Consider the following 19,950-nt stretch of genomic DNA (forward strand, 5'->3'; position numbering starts at 1 on the left):
ATGGAGATCTGGAGTTAGTAACATAGTGGTAAAAAAAAGATGGATGAACTGTTAGAGATAATAATGAAGCGAAGAAATGCAGTCCTCCTTAAAATACTGTCATTCAGTTTCATACAGGAGAGCATCAGTCTGCAGGACTGGGCTATTTCTGAATTTGTATTGAAATAATATTCAGATTATGTAATGATTTCATTTTATTGGTTTGGAATTGTATGTTTTCTGTCCAAATAATTTACTCCAAGTGAGAATCAAAACATAATTTGTTACGTATTTTTGACACTTTTAGGATTTGGCATCAAATAACTTTCTATTCTGGTCTGCTGAGGTATTCGAAATTAATTGCTCTATTACTCACAACTCCTACTTGTAAATTCTGCAATTTAAAGTAAAATCTGTAATCTTACCATCTAATTGAGGGTGTTTAATTTAATCACCCTCGTCACTCCCATCAATCATTTTGTAATTTATAATTATTACATCATTTTCAGAGCAATTTTAATACATGTTTTAACCCAAACATTCCTGAATATGATTATATGTGGCCGATGATATTTCCATCTTTTTTGTGTGTGTGGCACAGATGGGTGACACAAGATTATAATTTTTACCAGACAAAACCCATTATTTCAGTTTTCATGGCATATATTTTCTACTCTTTGAATGGCAAATACAGTAAATATACGGTATACTGGTCAAATCTGCACTTTATGCCAGTCTATATAACTTACTGACAGGAACATGCAGACAACATAAATCATATTTTATGGTTGAATTAAGTATTTTTCTTTACAGGCAATTTTAAGACACTCTGTACTGTATTTCTCTTCTCTGCTTTGGTAACTGTCCCCTGCTGCACGTGCGTGTTGGATACGTCCCTCTTCATTCTCATTCGACGTGGCTCTATTTCAGACCCGCCTTTGGTGGGCGTTGATTGGATAAACAGTGCTACTCAGCCGTCCATCATTGACTCTTTGCACTGCTATTGGTTTAGGGGATACACCCCCTCCTTAATTAATATCCGGGTTCCAAGCCTGGGGTTGTGATTGGAGCTCCGTCAACTAGTCAGATTCAACTTCCGGGTTTGGGGTCGTTGCAAAACAGAGCATCTAGCAGTTCCGTGGAGGAAGGGGACAGTCACTGAGAATCACTGGAGAACTCATCCCGAAGACAAGTGAGTGGTTTGACTTGTGAACAGCAGCGAGCTTCATTCATCATTGTCTGTGTTTCCGTGTGGAAGAATCCAATGTGGCTCCGGGTGTTTGCATGTTTGTGACTTCATGCTTCAGTCCGCAGCTACCGACGCAACACAACATTGAGACACTATGAGACAGGAGCTAGCTAATGAGCCAGTTAACAGAGCCGATTACGGCCTCTTATTGTTGTTGTTATTTCATATTGTACATGTTTAGTGCGTTTGCGTTGTCAGCTATTTGTGACGCAATCCACACGTGTTCATGCCACAGTGGCATGTCCTGAAACATGGGCAGCCAATTGCATCCAAGGTTAAAGCATGTAGCAGGGTGAAGAACCTGATTCCCTCCTCTGCCCCCCCTCTCTTGTGTTGCAGTGATGCTGTCAGAGGTCGTGCAGGTGCTGCGGGGGGCAGGTAAAGTGGGCTCTGCCCTCGTGTCCACACAGGGAGAGCATCTCCGACTTATGGCCTGCAACTGCTCCCTGGGAGCAGGAGTCAAAGCTGCTCAGGACATGGTGGAAGGACTCGCTGGCACCTTTATGGGAGGCAGTAGCACGGTGAGGCTTTTAAATACATTATCAGTCCATCACTTTGAACTCAGGGAACTCACTAATAAGCGTTGGAACCCGTGTTATAGGCACATGTAATGATTTTTTGTCTGAATGTTCCTCCATCTCTGCTGTGCCTGTAGCAACAGGCAGTAAAGGAGGATGTGTTTCCGGATGCGGAGGGCTGGGAGAATATGAACCCCGATGAAGCAGCCAAATGGGCTGTTGGTTCCGACTTCTCTTCTGATGCAGTGACGCAAAGCCAGACAGAAGCTGGAGCAGCAGCACATATGGAAACAGGTACACTGAAGTTCCACTTGTTAGCATGTAGAGGAGGTGGCACACATTAAGTATATGGCACCAAAAGAGCATCTTTGTGGATTGGATAAGACGGTGAATAATTTAAGTATCTTATTATGTATAGAGTGTTAATGTATTATTATTATTTTCACTTTTAGGACTGAATTTTTCAGTGTTCAAATGTTTGAACTATACAGTTATAACCTAACTTAAAGCTTGGGTTGTTAATCTTTGTAAAAAAATGCAACGGATACATCCCAGTACGTCAGACAATTATTTAATTTGGTTTGAATGAAATTATTGGTCATGTTTAGTACAGTCCTGCGAGGACTCCAACAAATAAGATACAAAGTCTTTCAAAGACAACTCACCAACCCTACCTTTTTAAGGGTGCATATAAAAATAGTAACAACATTGTTCTCTCATGTTAGCCTCATGTATTCAATAATAAACTGTCCTCTCCTCCCTCTACCAAAGAAGTACATCCTCCTCCGGGGGCAGGAGGGGCAGGAGGGGCAGGCTGGCCTGGGCAGGGTGCTCGCTTCCTCCACACCGCTCCTGGCCTCCACCGGTACTACTGTCAGACCAGATCTCTGCACGACACTGTGGTGGCCAGACTCACACCTGAGGACATCAAGAAAGCCAGGGAGGCCAAGCAGGCCCTGGTCAAACCTGTCAGACAGAAGGTTGGTACAAAGGTTCAATCTATAGACTGCAATAGGAAAATAAGTTATTGTTACAAAAACTTATTGAAGGCTGTAGATTTAAGCAATGCAGTTAATTTTATGTTTACAACTGAGTGATTGTACAGAAGGAAAGTTAGGTGGGTTATACCTGAATTGTAACAATATACCAAATTTGGATTAGAATATGAAGCTCTGAGTTTTTCCATCTTCATAAAAATGTATAAATATATTAATTATTTTTACTGAGTGTAATTAACTAGTCCCAGTCTTACTTAAATAGTGCAAATACACTAAAATAAGCTCTTACGATATCAGATACAAAAATTTTGCTAGAGGTGCCCTTTAGTATATGACCTTAAAACAAACATTTTAAAAAGAACGATAACTTTGAGTCAGTGCACTGATGTCATGTTTATACAGTAGTAATGTACTTGTCATACTGCTTATTAAGATGGGCTCTTGTTCTGTTATGTGTTACCTGCACTTTATGTTATTTGAAGATTCATTTAAGGTTAAGATTAGTTAATTAGCTATGATCTGACACAGCTTTGGAAGAGATTTCAAATAAAAGGTTTCTGTGGTTGATTGTTTTCTGATCTGGTATGTCCTTCTTCAGCTGAGTGAGCGTGCCAGAGAGAGGAAAGTGCCTGCCACTAGAATCAGCAGACTGTTCAACTTTGGAGGTAAGAGCAATTCACCTTTTCTTCAGTTTTTCATTGTAGCTGAGTGGATATCAGTTTTGTGAGGTGCACTGTTCACGTACCTGAGACCATAGGGGAAATGGATTAATTCTGCCTCAAGTTGTATAAACAAAATATCTATCTTGTGAAATACCAAATCTTTAGTGGTCTTCGGACATGCACTGAACTCCAGAGATCCTCCGGACATTGTCCAGTGGGGCTGTGTGTCTGAACGCAAATGTCTGAGTGAGAGCATCCAGACCTCCTGCTGTCTGTCTCCGGACAGCCCTCTAGTGTTGTGGTAACACATTGTCCTAAAGAGTCAATGTGAGAACACAGCAGGAGATCATCTGCAGGATTCACGGCAAGCAGCAGTAAAATGCTGCAGACGCATTTTCTTTTCAAATCTTAGGATGAAAAAGCACAGCCATACACGTAAAAGATACCAACAAAGATGTTAAGAGAGCTTTTGGTGATAAGGCCTGACGCTGGTGTCGATGTGCTGCAAACTAACAGCGTTCTTTATATACATCACATCCTGCCTCTGTATGCTGCAGCAGCCCTCGCTTGAACACTCCAGAGATTTCTGTGTTGTTGTGAAATCATCAGAGCGCAGAATTGGCTGCTGCATCGGGCTGGTGGGATCGTAAAACTCCAGAGAAAGACTGTACCCCCCGAGGTCATGTCTGAAAACAGCTTTACAAACTGCTCTAACTACCGAGCATAGTTGAATTACAGTGTAGCATTGATTGACTCTGCATCAATGGACACATCTACAATACATTGTTTATTATACCAGCACTTCCAACATTTATGTAAAATATCAAAATGTGAAGTGAATGACGGTGTTAAATCGTGTAAAAACACCTATAAACTTGGCTGTTCAATGTTGCTCTAAAGTTGTCTATTTAGTTTACAATGTCCCGTCAATACAAATTTATTAGAAAAACTATATTAAATAACAATTACATTGGAACTATGAATTTTGCCTCATTCACTGTTCCCTAAATATTCTTGCAGTGTATTCTTTTAAACCGAAATTAGCAGGTTTACGTGGGTTATTTAAAAGTTGGTAAACCCACTAAAAAGGCAAATGACTACTGACGACCATTTCCAGTGGAGGAGTTTGCCTCAATATTTTTTATTCCTAGTGCGTCAGGTTCAATGTCACAAATGCACTGAAATTTGTGGGGCGCTCTCATCTCACTGTCAAGTCAAATTAGCACGTTCACCCAGATGTCATGTTTCTGTCAGTGCCGTTTAAAACCTGCCTCTACTGCAGAGTTATTGGACCCAGAAGTGAATGCAGATTGAATCCATTCCCATTGCACACAAAAGCCAGATGTTATTGGCTGTTAGTGGTTTTTAACCACTTAAGGGATACACTGACGACCCGTCCAGGTTGTACCCCTCTTCTTGACCACTGTCTGTTGGAATTGTCTCCAGAGCCCCCCTCAACCCTCGAATCCGAAAGCGGTGTAGATGGATGGATGTTATTAGTATGTTTAACACACATTTAGCAAAAGATGTGATTGAATTCTTCAACCAGCAACAGCTGTGTCAGGTCAGTGTCTCCTTCCAGCATCCGTTTAGTGGTCCTGTATCTGAAAGCATTGTGTCTCTGTCTATTTGCTGCAGGCCTGGCTGTTGGCCTCGGGATCGGTGCCATTGCAGAAGTGGCGAAACAGTCACTGGCAGGCAAACAAAAAGGAGGTAAAACAATAACCCTGTCTCTATTTTTCCCTTCTTTTTCCTGCTGTTCTCTCCACTAATCCAGTAAAACAGCTGTCAGTCTAGCTCACCACAGACACATGGACAGCTGCTCGGCCCTGAAGAAGTTTCTAATGTGTCAGCACCTGCCAGCCATGGCCGGCTTTTAAACCAGGTTTTACAAGATCATTAACAAAAGCCTCAGTGTTGGTTTAATGATGTACCACTGCCCTGGTTTTTTTACACTCTGCTTCCTACACGTGGCCCAGTTTAGGGGCTGGAGCTGCAGCAGTTGAAGATAATTGCTTAGACTAATTACTTGTGTTTTCGCTGCTGTACTTTTAATACGCTGTGCCTAATATCACTGCTAATAATCCCTCGTTAACTCTCTGTGCACTGTTGTTGTTGCAGACATGAGTGCGCTGCTCGACTCTCCTCTGCTGTCAGAGGCCAATGCTGAGAGAATAGTCAACACGCTGTGTAAGGTTCGCGGCGCTGCACTTAAAATAGGGCAGATGCTCAGCATTCAAGGTACGAACTGTAGGGACTGCATCGCTGTGAAATGCTGCTCTGATGCATTCAATCACAGAGGATTTGAAAATATTTTTTAATTTATTTAATTTTTCTCCTCAGACAACTCTTTCATCAACCCCCAGCTGCAGAAGATCTTTGAGAGGGTCCGACAGAGCGCAGACTTCATGCCCACCTGGCAGATGACTGTAAGTCAGGCTGATGATCTTGTTTGTGTTTCACGTGATCTATTCATTTCATATTAGGGTTGCTAAGGGTCAGTGCCTGATTGGCTGCGGTTCCAGCAGTTATGCACTGAAATTGTTGTTCTAACAAGGCAACATAAACATCAACCCTCGTGTTTAGTTAACAGTTTAACTTAACGCTGGTGGTAACACACTCTTAACATGACTCTTGCAGCACTTAACTTTAGCCGACAGTTAGCCAGTGGCTACCCTAATCTCGAGTTGGTACGACAACAAAATGCCTAAAAAGGAAATGTTTGAAAATGGGGCTGCATCTCACGTGAAAGGATTCTGACACCGGAACTTATTTACATTAGTATGTTTCAGTTTAGTATTCTTTAAGCTGTTAAAAGTTAATACCTTGAATTTCCTTAGCAATATAAAAGCGGTTCTCATTATTAATCATTGTTCTGTACTTTTTTTTTAAGGAAAAGAGTTTCAGTTCTGGCACCATTAAGGCACTTAAACCATTTTAAAAGTATCTATGTAGCACTGATATCAGAAAAAAACTAAATAATACTCAATCCGATTTAATATAGAATGTCTGTTTTCAGACTTAGTTCAGAGACAGATCTCTTGTGTGTTTGTATGTGTGTGTAGAAAGTTTTAGAGGAGGACCTGGGGCCAGGCTGGCGAGAGAAACTATCCTCCTTTGAAGACAAACCGTTTGCCGCAGCTTCCATTGGCCAGGTGCATCATGGGGTGTTAAAGGACGGCAGAGAAATAGCCTTGAAGATCCAGGTATGAGGGTACTCATACACACTTCCATCTCACTCACAGTGTCCGTCATTTTCTGACTTTACTTTTGTCTTATTCTCATTTTCTACTTAGTATCCTGGAGTGGCAGAGAGCATCCAGAGTGACATAAACAACCTGATGTCCGTACTAAAGCTGAGTGTGGTTCTGCCTGAAGGTAAAAAATACATCAGTGTTCACTGTTTTTGTTCCCCATGACTTATGTGCAGCACATAAGTATAGTATTTTAATTCCAAAACATACATATATATATGATATTTATGGCAGGCTTGGCCTTTGTCATATTTTATTGTTGCAGGTTGAGTAGTAATTTCACTATTAAAGCTTTGACCACTGGGTGGTGCTGCAGTAATGTAGGCAGATTTCTCAGTGTAAGTGGAACAGCCCAGTCCAACCCAGCACTAACCCCCAACCCATATTTACAGGTGATAAAATGTTTAGTCTAACTCACTTAAAAGAAAACACTGCAGTGTAATCATTTACGCCTTACAGATCATCAGAGGTAGTGTTACAGGCACCAAGATAAACATTAAATGAAATCGAGGCATTACACACATACTGACAGCATTATTATAAGAGAAATAAAGAGAGAAGGAGACAGTCAGACCGTGACCAGTCAGTGATGCTTCATTTCACTTTTTATTCAATAATATACATTTTCTAATAATAAAAAGCTAAATAAACATTACATAAAAGAACATTTTTAAAAGACATAAAAAGTGAGAAATAAAAGAGACATGAACTCCAGTGGATGTGGATGTATTTTTTAAAGGTCTTTGTAATACATTGTAAACTGTATGTTGATAATTTTTTTCAATCCTCTTTACAGACTTTCATGTATCATCAGAATTGTTTTATGTCACCAATGTTATAATGTTTGAAGTTGACAGCGTTGATTCGCTTTCTTTGGTTTTGCTCCTGAGTTTTGGCTTGTTTGTTTTCCGCAGGTCTGTTTCCAGACAGCAGCTTGGAGGTTCTTCAGAGGGAGCTGGCATGGGAGTGTGACTACAAGAGGGAAGCACAGTCTGCCAAAAAGTTCAGGTATATGATGTGTTTATGTGACTCATTGACCCATAGTGGCTCCCCCGCAGAGTAGAAACCACACCAGCTTTGTTGGTTTCAGGATTTTTACTAAATATTTTAGGTAAAAATGTTGCTGCTGCTACAAACTGTATGTTACACATTTCTTTCATTTCAATTCTATCCCTGTGTAGGACTCTGAAGATTTTACAGTATGTGTGTTTGATGTTGTGTCCTTGTAGAAGCTTTATACATCCTGCCTTCTACTTATGTTATATCAATATAAAATGGTGGCAGGTTATGTATCACAAGATTTATTTTACTCGGAAAAACTCTATTTTCTGAGACTTTTTGTAGGTCCTACAGTATATTTAATTTACCTGACTGAATTTTCATATTCTCTACATATTCTACAAATTAATCACAAATTTCTTTATTGTTTTGCCATCAGGTCCTTGCTGGAAGGATCTGAGCTCTTCAAAGTCCCTGAGGTGATCGACGAGCTGTCAGGAAAGAGGGTTCTGGCCATGGAGCTGATACAGGGAGTCCCACTGGACCGCTGCGTAGACCTGGACCAGGAGACCAGGAACCGGGTATGCGTCGACTCAACAGACACATGGAATTCGTCAATGTCACAAAATCTCCAATGGAGCATTTGAAATGGGGAAAACATATGACTCTAGGTGGTTTTCTGGCAAATAATATAATGTCCATCTCAGTTTAATTAAGGAAACCAGTTAGAGCTGAAACCCTGTGACAAGTAGAGGGACAGACTGGATAAATCTGTCTGCTTATCCTGTTTACTTATTGACCTTTAATGCATTGTACGCCTGCCTGTATTTAATTGTCCTTGTTAAATCGATTTGTTGATGTGAAAAGAAAGGAACATACACCGATTGTCCCTAAGCACTGGGAGAAGGTCAGTACAGATGGAGGAGAAGGTCCTTGATAAAAATGGCCAAATAGCCAGACCTGCAGGGGATCAAAGCCAACAAACACCAGGTTTCAACACCCAAATGTACTAGCTTCCAGAGGGAAGGAGACAAGGCTCCAAGAAGTAAAAACAATAGCCACGAAGCCATCCTCCATTTTACATCGTGCTTCTGATTGGGAGATGCAAGTGGACCTGAAGAGGAGACTTGTGTTTCCAGAGTAGGTGATAGTGATTTTGCTCCAACCAGACTTGGTGCTTTGTTAAGAGGCACAATGGCCGTTGAACTCAGTGCCCTGGGAAGTTAGGCTAGCCATTTCCCACCGTTAGAAGAGAGCATGGCACCAAGACAAAGGATGGCATGCAGCCTTATTCCCTGTCAGTCTGCTGCCGGGGCTTCCTAGCGACATCAGTGTGCTATTTTCTGCAGGAGATTAGTTTAAAACCCAAACAACTGAAAAAAGCTTCAGGGGAGAGACCAGCTCAAGCTGGTTGTGGCTGAGGAGAGTCTGCAGGTGAAATCCTTCTGCAGGTGAAAGCTAAATTATTCTTTGCTGCCTCTATCAGGTGAGGCGTTCAGGTTAAGGACTGCCACCATCAGGAGGAGAGACTTGCAACATCACATCTTCAGTAGCTCTTTCAGTTTCTGTTTGTAGCAAGGCAACACTGATTTTTATCGACGTGTACTTACAATTGCAATTTGTCACATATGCCATAGTGTGTGCTGGCAAATTATAAAATAGGACCTCAAACACGGCGTGTAAAGGAGAGCAGCAGTGAAAGTGGGCATGACATACAGTACAACATCATCTTTAGTCATGGTGAGTGTGTGGCAGTCAACTGTACCAGAGTAATATGAGATAGCCACAGTGAAAAGAGTAAGATGTATAAAATGGGTTTCACACATCAGACTGTAAAAAGAGCTACAGTATGAACATACCAAATTGATAACAGCAGCATGACGGTAAACACAACACTCTCCTCTCTCCTCTCCAGATCTCTTACAACATCCTCCAGTTGTGTCTCAGGGAGCTGTTTGAGTTCAGGTTCATGCAGACGGATCCGAACTGGTCCAACTTCTTCTACAACTCAGAAACAGACAAGGTGAGGGGATCCGGTGTAGAGATCATTAATGTATCGTCTTATACGGAAATGGGTTGGAACAGAATTTAGATTTTAATTCGATGGTTGCGATTTTTACAATCGCAACCATCACATGCAGCAGTGATATAACGCACTCATCTTTCCCTCAGGTTGTTCTGTTGGACTTTGGAGCGTGTAGGAGTTACCCAGAGTCATTCACAGACGACTACGTAGAGGTAAAATCATATAAATTATAAGATTGCTAAGTACCTACCAGGGAACCACAGAATATAATTTGTGCGACAAGGTACATGGTATTTAAGTCTCAAAATATGTGCATGTGAGCACAAATGCATACTCGCGAGAGTGCATTTCTACTGTATCTAGTTGCGAGCACGTAGGAAAGGGAGAGTTCCCACTAGTGTGAGCCCCTTGCATGAAATGCGAGCATGTGCTTTTATGCTTGCAAATACTGTTCTGTGTGCTTGCAGACTAGAAAATGCTCTGTTGGGAGTGTGCTTTTAATTTTGAGACTAAATAAACACAAATTATTGAGCACAAGAGTCATTGCATAGATTTTACAACACAAGAGGAAAAACACCCATACACAATCACAAACATACACACACATCCCTCTGCTTTCAGCTACTTCAGTGTACTTGTAATAAATAAAGAAACCAGGTTAGCATTACCATATCCATACAATTGTTTTGTCTGTGTTACATGTTCAGGTGGTGCACGCAGCTTCCGTGGGCGATCGAGCAACTGTTCTTTCCAAATCGAAAGACTTGAAGTTCCTGACAGGCTTTGAGACCAAGGTAATATATTTCTGTCTAAGTCTCTGCTGCTGCTGGGCTCATTTATTTTTAATATGGTTTATCCTCTTCTGCTTTTACCCTCTTTATTTGTGCCTCTGTGTGTCTCAGTTTCTCTCCCTGTGACTGATGCCGTTTCTCTTCGCTCAGGGTGATTTCACACCTGTGATTTATAGACCAGTTCAATCGTACATTTTCTCCCGTGTTGGAGTGATTTTGTTTTAACAAACACAGTTTGTTCTAAGTTAAGTTGGAGAAAAAAAGATGTATCCATAAACAATATAGGTCTATGGATAATATACCTCAGATTCTGTTTACACTTATGGTTATAACAATTCTAGTAAACATTTCTCCTTGCTGGCTCAGAGTGAGCACACGGAAATGTCAGCATTAACTGCTGTACAGCTATGAGCCTCTGTGTTGGTTCTTATAGAACAGGTAGTAATTTCATTGTAAAGGCAAATTTATTTTCAACAATAAACAAGTATAGGAAATGGATGGAGCCTTCCTTCCTCTGAACACTACACTCTAGTGGATGTATTGCTTAACAACCATGCCAATGTAAAGGACACATGGAAGTATGTTGGAAGTGATGGTTATACCAGACCATTGGTTCAATTTACCCCCCTATCACTGGCTCGTTTTAACCCACAACCACCATTTTGACAAAGCTGTTTCACACGGTAGCTCAGATCACCAGTTCTGTTAAGTTTATTACCTTGTTTTGTAGCTTTCATTTACTTCAATTAACGTGTACTAATGTCAATAACATTTCTATTTGAATTAAGATACAAGACTGACCACTTTAGTAACATGACAAATTTACTTTGCATGATAACAATCACAAACAATAACAATAACATATTTCTTTGCTCTGGTTTGCTCACCACTCTCCAGGTGCTTGAGTCAAAGATGGAATGAGTAATGTCAACTAAACTTTCTTAATTTCTTTATGGTTGTCTAAACACAGGGAGGTCTCTTACCCACTGAATCAACTTACCTCATTCTCCCCTGTATATTACTTGTTTCTTTACTGTATGGATGAATGCATACATATGTGTTTGTTTTCTGTATGTGTATTACATTCTGATTTCTGTGACGTGTACGTTTTTCTAAATTTTAAAGCATTTGTGAAGATTTTGTCTTTTTTTGTACTACTAATACAAAACGGGTGCCTCCATGAGCCTTAACGCCTCTCCCTGCTCCCCTTCAGGCCTTCGAGGAGGCCCATGTAGAGGCCGTGATGATCCTCGGCGAAGCCTTTGCGTCTGCAGAGCCCTTTGACTTTGGCAACCAGAGCACCACCCAGCGCATCCAGAGCCTCATCCCCGTCATGCTGCGCCACCGCCTCGCCCCTCCACCCGAGGAGACCTACTCCCTCCACCGCAAGATGGCCGGCTCCTTCCTCATCTGCTCCAAGCTGAACGCAAGCATATCGTGCAAAGACATGTTCCTTGACGTGTACAACAACTACAACCAGAGGAGGCAGGCCGAGCAGGCGGCGCAGGCCAGCACATAGACGCTCGGGGACAAGATTAGTGCCTAAATACGCAGAGGACTATTTCAGAGTGGGCTTCTGAGTCGAGGGACAGAAGGATGGAGTCTTGAATTCACAGGTGGAGACACTGGATCAGACATAGTTAAGACCCTACACCATCCAGATGTAACTGACCTCTCATGAGAACTTTGAGTGTGTTTGACTTTAAATACCTGTCACACTATGACAAGGAATTAAAATACTGTAAAATAATGGTGATACATCTGTCATAACAAATATCTGCTGAAGCCAAAATGTCTTTATCATCTATTAAATCTCTATGTTAATTGAAGAAAGGAATATTTAATTCAGTGTGACTGTGTGTGTGTGTGTGTGTGTGTAATTATACTGCTTACATCTGTCACAGTTAACAAAGCTGCTGTAAGTTGCAATCAGCGTCTACTTTTCATAAAGAGAAACGTATATGCTCCCATTGTTAAAACTAATTCACTCTAACCTCCTGAAGTCTGTGAAAGCAAGGTCCACCTTATTGGCAAGAACAGTGTTATCTTCTGTGTTTAAGGAGAGATAATAAGCTCCTGCCTCATCAAGCCCCTGCTGCCAAGTGCTCTCCTTTGTTAGGAGGGCTCTGTGCACTGCTGATGAGTTGGTGAATGAAGCTTTCTTCTCAACCAGGAGACTAGGTGAGCAGATTATCAGAGTAATTCGGGAAGGGGATCTGATGGAATCCCACAGAGTAATTGGGTCTTACGTTATAAAATCATATTTGCCACAAAACTCCATATTGTAAAACCAAGAGTCCTTTTAACAAGACAGTGGGCTGTGTATTTTGTATTGAATAAAATATGAAAAAAGCTTTATATGCCTCACAAATTGACATTTACTGGCAAGTGTCAAGAAGATGCTTTAAGCCAAGGACTCTCCACTCTGTATTGATCTTTCCATTTCAGTTTCAGACGTCTTTGGGAAATGTCATTGACTGAAGGCCATGTTTTTATGGAGGATCTTATTCTCCTCCTACACTGTTGTCGTATTGACCATCTGACCAATGGTACAACAGATTTGGCTCTTAATAATACAAGGTTACAGCTTATTGATGGTTCTTTTTATTTCCAGGGGCTGTTTTAGTTTCAAGGCTGTGCTGTCTTATTTATATATTATCTACAGCACAACAGGACTGTCTGCAAGCTGCCCACATAACACATTGCAGGAGCTGAGACATAAAAAAAATCTGATGGAATAAGATGCAGCCTTTAATCACATCTCTGTCAGTGTTTGATGCTCGCGTCCCTTTGCTGGTTGAGGTTCATGTCTTATGATCCACAAACTTTATTTTTTTCTGAGTTTTGGAATTAGTTCTCAGTTAATGACTGCAGCACATGTTGAGAGGAACAAAAATCACATTCTTCTTTTTTAGTGTTACGCAATGGAAAGTTGGAGCGTTTCTCTGCATGTAAGAAGCAGCTGGCTTCACTTTATTGGAGGAGAATTGGTTCTTTTTGGACCTGTCAGACTTTTTTCATCAGGGCTCAAACTGGACTGTGGAGGGATGATTTCTACCTGTGGCCAGATCTTTAATGAAGTATAAAACATGTGAAAGGTTTCTGAGAGTGTTTACATGCTGTTTGTGCAAAGACGTGTCAAGAAAGTCAGCATATGATGTCCAACAGTTTTGTTTTGCTGCTCCACTGCTCCTCTGCTCCATCCTTCTTTTCCATTCAAAGTTGAAATCTTTAAACATGGAGCACATACAAATATAAAACTAAAACAATGCCCTGATTGATAAACGCCATGAATCCTGTATCAATACTCTGAAAGACACACAAGATGTTCTCTATTTTTTCTCAACCAAGGACCCCCAATAAGATAGTAAGTTATTGTGGGATCCCCCTAATGTCCCTGAATAATTTGAGATGGCCACATTTTTTTACCTTTCTACTAGTGAAAGAACAAAAAAAGAAAAAGTCCTAAAAAGATATTAGACATGTATTGAAATCATTTTCACAATGTCAACATATACCCATATAATGGCAACTTTAACAAACAAATCTTTTCATGGACCCCCTGTCAGTGTGCTATGGACCCTCATCTAAGAAACCCTCATAAAAGTACAACATTTTTTGATTTTGCTCATAGTGCCCAATTATTGAGAGGCATGGTGGCATGTGGCATCTGTATTTTTCTTATCCTGGCTATGTATCCATATTAACACCACAGACTTCAGGCTTACTTTTACGTACCTACTTAGTCTTAAATGTTAGAGTAGGAGCCAGAGCTTTCAGCTCCTCTCCTGTGGAGTCCTCTCCCAGTTTTCATTCAGGAGGCAGACACCCTGTCTATGTTTAAGAGTCTGCTTAAAGCCTTCCTTTATGATAAAGCTTATAATTGTTATGCTGCTATAGGCCTAGACTAGTCTGGGGACACATGACACATGGAGCTTCTCTTTTTTTGACTGACTTGACTTCTTCCCCGGAGTCTTTGTGCTTTTTCATTGCAGATTGAGGATCACTGCTGTGGCCACATCGCAGGTCGTGGTGGCAGCTGATTGTAGAATATGATTACATCTAGATTGCTTAACATGTTAGTACTAGTCTTTATATAGCACTTTTCCTGATGACCAGTCAAAGCACTTTTCACACATTTCACAAATTCAAACAGCTGACCTTCTGGTGAGAGGACATCTGCTCGTTTTTTAATAGTGTATTAATACTTTGTTACAACTCTCCAGCTATGTTAGACACTGTCTTATCTCATGAATGTTGTAGATTTTGTTATCTTACTGATCTGCTCTGTTACTCACAGCATCTCGTGAGTTTCTGTCTGTCTTAGGAGAGGGATCCCCCTCATGTGACACTAACCCTAACCCTTTTTGTTACTTTTTCCTCACTCTTGTTGAGGGTTAAGAACAGAGGATGTCACACCTAGTTAAGCCCTATATGGGAATTATTGTGAATATGGGCTATACAAATAAGATTTGATCGATTGATACTGTTGACCCTGTGTTAACTTACATAAAACTTGAACTTGAACCTGATATTTGATTGATTAGTATGTACCAATCAATGTGAAGTGATATCAATCCAGAACACTGTTTCAAGTGAAAACATCTTCGACCGGTTCTCATCCTACTTAGATAGAGGTCACTGACTCACTGTGGATACATCCCTGTTCACTGAGATCAACCTGCAGAGCACCTGACCATGCGTCCTTTTGCAGGAGACACCTGATCCCAGAGGCGTCCTGCTCCTCCTGCTGCTGCTCAGAGGGACACAGCAGCTTGGTCACCACACGGTGGCGCAGTGGAGCTCCTGACACGAATCCATGCGCTTTTTTCCCCACTTCTTTCTGGAAAACATCAATGGGAAGAGTGGATTTGCATGTCCGGCCGCCTGTGCCAATGGGCGCCCAGGAAAGGCTGGGTTAGCGGGTGGAGCCGGGGGAAGCAGCCCGGGTAGTGCACACAGTCTACACGCAAAGCATCCGAGGTGACTCTCACACTGCGAGATCCTCAAACCCTGGGTCCGTGCGTTTTTTTTTGTTTTGATCGCAGGAGCGAGACTGGATCGCTGGTTTGAACCTTTTCTCTGTTTGAATGCGAGCGTGCGCCTGTGTGCGCATCGGAACCAGGCTGATCCGCGGCTCCACCTCGCCTCGATCCGTCGCCCTCCCAGTGCGGAGGAAGGAGATCCGGTGAAATATTTACAGATCCTCATCTTCTCTGTGGTGAGCTGCAGTGGTTTCAGTCCGGGGTCCTGGATCCGCACAGGGGAGGAGCGGGGAGCAGATCAGACGTCGATCTCTTGGGTGAGTTCACTGGATTTTTTTCTTCTCGTCTTCCCCCCCCCCCATGTCCTGACACTTCCAGGCTTATGTCTTTATAATCAATGAGTGAAGGGATGGATGAGTGCGTAATGGAGAAGTGAGCGATCCACTCCAAACCACATGTAATGGTTGAGTTGGTAGGCTTTCACATCAGCTGCTATTGGGCCCATATCTGTGAAATGAATGAAATGTATATGATGATGGTTTTCATCTTTAACGAGACAAAAACAATACATGACTCAAAACTACAGACTCACAGATCAACCTTACATGGTTATTGTCCTGTAGGCATATCCCAGTGAAGCCATATTGCAATAAAAACTGTAACTTTCAGGCTCTGCTGTTGTAATATTGATCATATTTGGACCAAATGACACCCATCATTGCATCATTATTGGCGTGGGAATGGAATAATGTGGTATCGATGGAGCTGTAAAGAGTCACCTTGATGATAGGGTAGTGGTTGGCTCATAGTTTTGCGGGTCTTTCAAGGAATTTCTTTCTTCTGGACAGCGTGCACGGCCTCTCAAACAAGAGTTTGTGAATACTTCTTCCAGCCTCCAACACCCCCCCCCCCCCCCCCCCCATCATGCACCATGGTCGGTGATGAGCTGTTCTTTTTTAGGTATGGTTACATCATTTTCAGAGTTATTCAGAGCTTCCTCTTCTGCTGCTGCTTTCTCCGAATCTATCCCTGCTCCCTGATGTAAATAGGAGGTTGGTAGGGAACCAGAGGAAAAGTGCCAAAGTATGGCTTTCAGACTGGAGTCATACACACACACACACACACACACTTATGCACTTGGCACATGCCTTCGTATATGGACCTGGTAAATGCATGCTGCTCCATTGTCTGTGGAGCTCCATCTGTTCCGTGACATGGCATTCCTCAGACAGCCAGTCATGCTGTTAAGGGAGGGGGGGGGGGGGGGGGTCACCCTGACCCACTGCCTCAGAGAAAGAGAGAGAGTGTGTCACATGGGGTTTATTAAGAGAGGAGGTGCAGGGCTCAGGGTGTCTGAGCCCGCGATCCTTACAGACCACCTGCGTGGACAGCACCCGCTCAGGCCAGGGTGGAGAGGTTTGGCCCAGAGTCAGTTTAATGGAGCTCTAAATTGAGCCTGAGACTAGAGTAGAGGATGGTGAGTTTGGTTTGGAGCATGAGTTATGTTCGGACTGGACTTGTTTTGGAGCGCGAGTAGGAGGACGCTATGTTTGAACCAGAGAGGTGCTGGGTCTGGTCTGTTGTAGTCACTCGAGGGGAGGTACGGTCCAAAACCTGGATGAGGTGGGCTGGAGAAGGTTTAAATTGGGTCTGGAGTTTGGATGAGAGGAAGTCAAGGCCTGGGACTGACACTATTTTTCTGCTTGATACTCTGGGCGTTCATACTACTCTGGAGTTTTAGAGTTGCTAAAACGTAGAAGTTTGGAAATGCTGCTGGACCCAGACCAGTGTGGAGAGTTTTGGCCCCTCGTCAGTTTAGTAGAGCTCTAAATTGGACCTGACTAGAGTATGGTGAGTTTGGTTTGGAGCATGAGAGGTTTGTTTTAGAGCTGGAATAAGAGACTGCTATGTTTGCACCTAAGCCAAGGATAGAGAGGAGCTAGGTTTATGGTCTCTTGCACTGTTTGGATGCCAATTTAGTTCTGCGAAGCCCGGTGCAACACTTGAAAACAGACGCTATAGTTGACCATTGTTGATGTTGGGCTTGAAGTCAGCTGCTCAGTGGGAGACGTATAAAGTGATGTAATGATGTGTCTCTACGAGGGCTCTACCTCATGGAAAAGCAAACTGGTTCTCACCAGATATGCAAGGTGAACAAGCTCGGAACCAGCACTAGCATAGACTAGGTATGGTCCAAAACCTGAAGGAGGAGGGCCTGATAGAGATTTGTTCTGAAGCTAGGATTAGTGGAAGTCTAGGTGTGGTCTAGGTCTCTGACTGAGGAGGGCTGGGTTTGGTCCAGAATTTGGTCTATAGGGCTGAGGCAAGAAGAAAAGAAGGAAGAGAGGTCGAGGTTTTAGAAGTCAAATCAGAGGGGTTGCCGGATTTAAATTAGCTACGGTGTGGTTAATCAACGCTGCAACTCAGTCATCACAACAAGAACATAATTACACAACCCCCATCCATCCTGCAACACACACACGCACACGCACGTACACTCATACACTCATACACTCCATATCCCCTTAGACCACTTCCCATCTTCCACAGCTCTGATTGCTGCATTAGGACTTGTCTGTCTTTTGTTGTCCGCACACACACACACACATATACACACCCACACACATATACACACCCACACACACACACACACACACACACACACTCACACACATACACACACACACACACACACATACACACACACACACACAAACACGGGCAAGGGGGAGCGCCGGCCCAGCTGAGACCACAATACAGCGGGGATCAAAGGTCATCAAGCTGGCCAATCACCAGGCTTTCTGGGTTGTGCTAGTGGCGGAGGAGGGCGTTGCCCCCCCTTTTGTGCTGGTCAGGGTGGGTCCACTATAGCTCTACTTCCAGCCACGACCCAGCTACTGCCAGCGGCCTCGCTGAGCTTCCTTCGAGGCCTTCACAGCGCCAGACTGCTGCAGGTCAGGGGCCTGTGCAGCTCAAAGGAACTTCTCTAATGATTTACGACAGGATTTCTGGTTGATAATAGTTTTAAATCAGCTGGATCAGAACATAAGTTGTTGAGCCTTCACTGAGAAGGATAACAAGCAAACCATATTATGATTTAAACTATAAAACATTAAAATACAACTGCACTGAGGTTTGATTTCTGAGTGGACTGCCATGATGCACAGTGACTTGTTTGTGCTGTGCTTGCATGTACATTTTTAAATTGTGTTTGTGTGTAAAATCCTTAAATTAGTTACAGAATAATATATTTATAGCAGTGGTATTAGCTAATTAACAAAATTAAATATAAAAAGATAATGAGATTTGAAGCACTAGAAAGATGGTGAGGAGAGGAAGGATGCAAAGACATAAGTGGAGGAAGAGGAAGTCGTGTAGATTTGAAGGAGGGTGCTGAGGAGCAGAGAGAAAGACAAGATAACAGAAATTGGAAGAGAGAGAAAGTGACTCTGCAGAAAGACGGAGAATGGGCGAGTGATCATGTAAAAGAAGAAGAGGAAAAGATGGACTGGGAGAGAATTTGCCATCATGGAGGCTGCGGGAGCCTTTAGTTCCCCTTCCTCACTTGCTGTCTTTTCGATGGTGGCAGAGACTCCTCTCCTCTGAGTTCTGTCTCAGAGGAGATTGTCCTCTAACATTTACATCCATGTTATCCTCCCTCTCACTTTCTTACTCACACACATACAAACACACACACAACACACGCACACATAACACACGCACACTCTTCCATCTTTGCCGTCTGATGCCTAAGTGCCTTCGGTATGTGCTGAGTGGAGTTATCAGATTTTTGCTGGCTAGTTAGATCCAACCACTCCTCTTCCTACTTATAGTAGTTCCATTAGTGCACACACTAATGGCATACTCACAGTGCAGAGACATGGGCCTGTTGTTTTGTTTGTGTGTCTGTGTGTGTGTACATTTGCTGCACATCCTTATTTTTGTTTGCATTATGCTTATGTGGATTGATAAATGATTGGAACAATGGATTGAAAGCCATGTCTTATGTGTGAAGGTAATGATTTGTGTTGTGCTACGTGTTTGACCATGCGTGTGTGTAGAGCGATGCTCACTGGCTTGTGTGTGCATGGCTGTGTGTGTGTGTGCGTGTCTGTGTGTGTGCCTGTTTCTTTAGTGATCAGCAGTTTATTTCTTTGCTTCAGTAGCTTTCTTCTCTGCAGATAACAAGAACAGTGGAAATGGGTCTTTCTCAGTCGGACGGGGCGCTCTTCGCCACAAATAACTGTCACTTTGAGTTTGAGTTATTGGCATCTTGATTTATATTTTGATGATGACCTATTTCAGCTTATTTAGCTGTTGAAGATTAGACGCAACATCTCGATGAAAGTGCCAAATGCTGAAAATGCTTCAGTCTCAACTTCAGCCTCTTGCACACCACATCCCTCCCTCAGGGTCTGATTTGATCTATATGCTTTCACAAGCTTTTAGCAGCTGCTTTGCTTGCTGCTTTGCTTGCAGCTTTTTCGAT

At 42.5% G+C, this 19,950-nt stretch overlaps 1 protein-coding gene across 1 annotated transcript; it reads left to right on the plus strand.

Moving 5' to 3' along the window:
* Positions 1 to 1,102: 1,102 nt before the first annotated feature.
* coq8b (coenzyme Q8B) lies at positions 1,103 to 12,834 on the plus strand. Its single transcript, XM_061073033.1, has 16 exons — positions 1,103 to 1,171; positions 1,568 to 1,749; positions 1,884 to 2,040; positions 2,518 to 2,726; positions 3,343 to 3,409; positions 5,045 to 5,119; positions 5,528 to 5,647; positions 5,750 to 5,835; positions 6,472 to 6,612; positions 6,703 to 6,784; positions 7,575 to 7,668; positions 8,099 to 8,240; positions 9,575 to 9,682; positions 9,832 to 9,897; positions 10,393 to 10,479; positions 11,690 to 12,834. Coding segments are annotated over exons 1-16 (1,923 nt in total). The 5' UTR covers positions 1,103 to 1,170; the 3' UTR covers positions 11,996 to 12,834.
* The last annotated feature ends 7,116 nt before the right edge of the window (positions 12,835 to 19,950 follow it).

Source organism: Limanda limanda, chromosome 6 (assembly GCF_963576545.1).
Source record: "Limanda limanda chromosome 6, fLimLim1.1, whole genome shotgun sequence".
Classification (NCBI taxonomy): domain Eukaryota; kingdom Metazoa; phylum Chordata; class Actinopteri; order Pleuronectiformes; family Pleuronectidae; genus Limanda; species Limanda limanda.

Excerpts from the sequence above, each read along its gene's own strand:
- coq8b (XM_061073033.1), top strand. Across the intron at positions 2,727-3,342 it reads TCAAACCTGTCAGACAGAAG|CTGAGTGAGCGTGCCAGAGA; the intron begins GTTGGTACAAAG and ends GTCCTTCTTCAG. Across the intron at positions 3,410-5,044 it reads CAGACTGTTCAACTTTGGAG|GCCTGGCTGTTGGCCTCGGG; the intron begins GTAAGAGCAATT and ends TATTTGCTGCAG.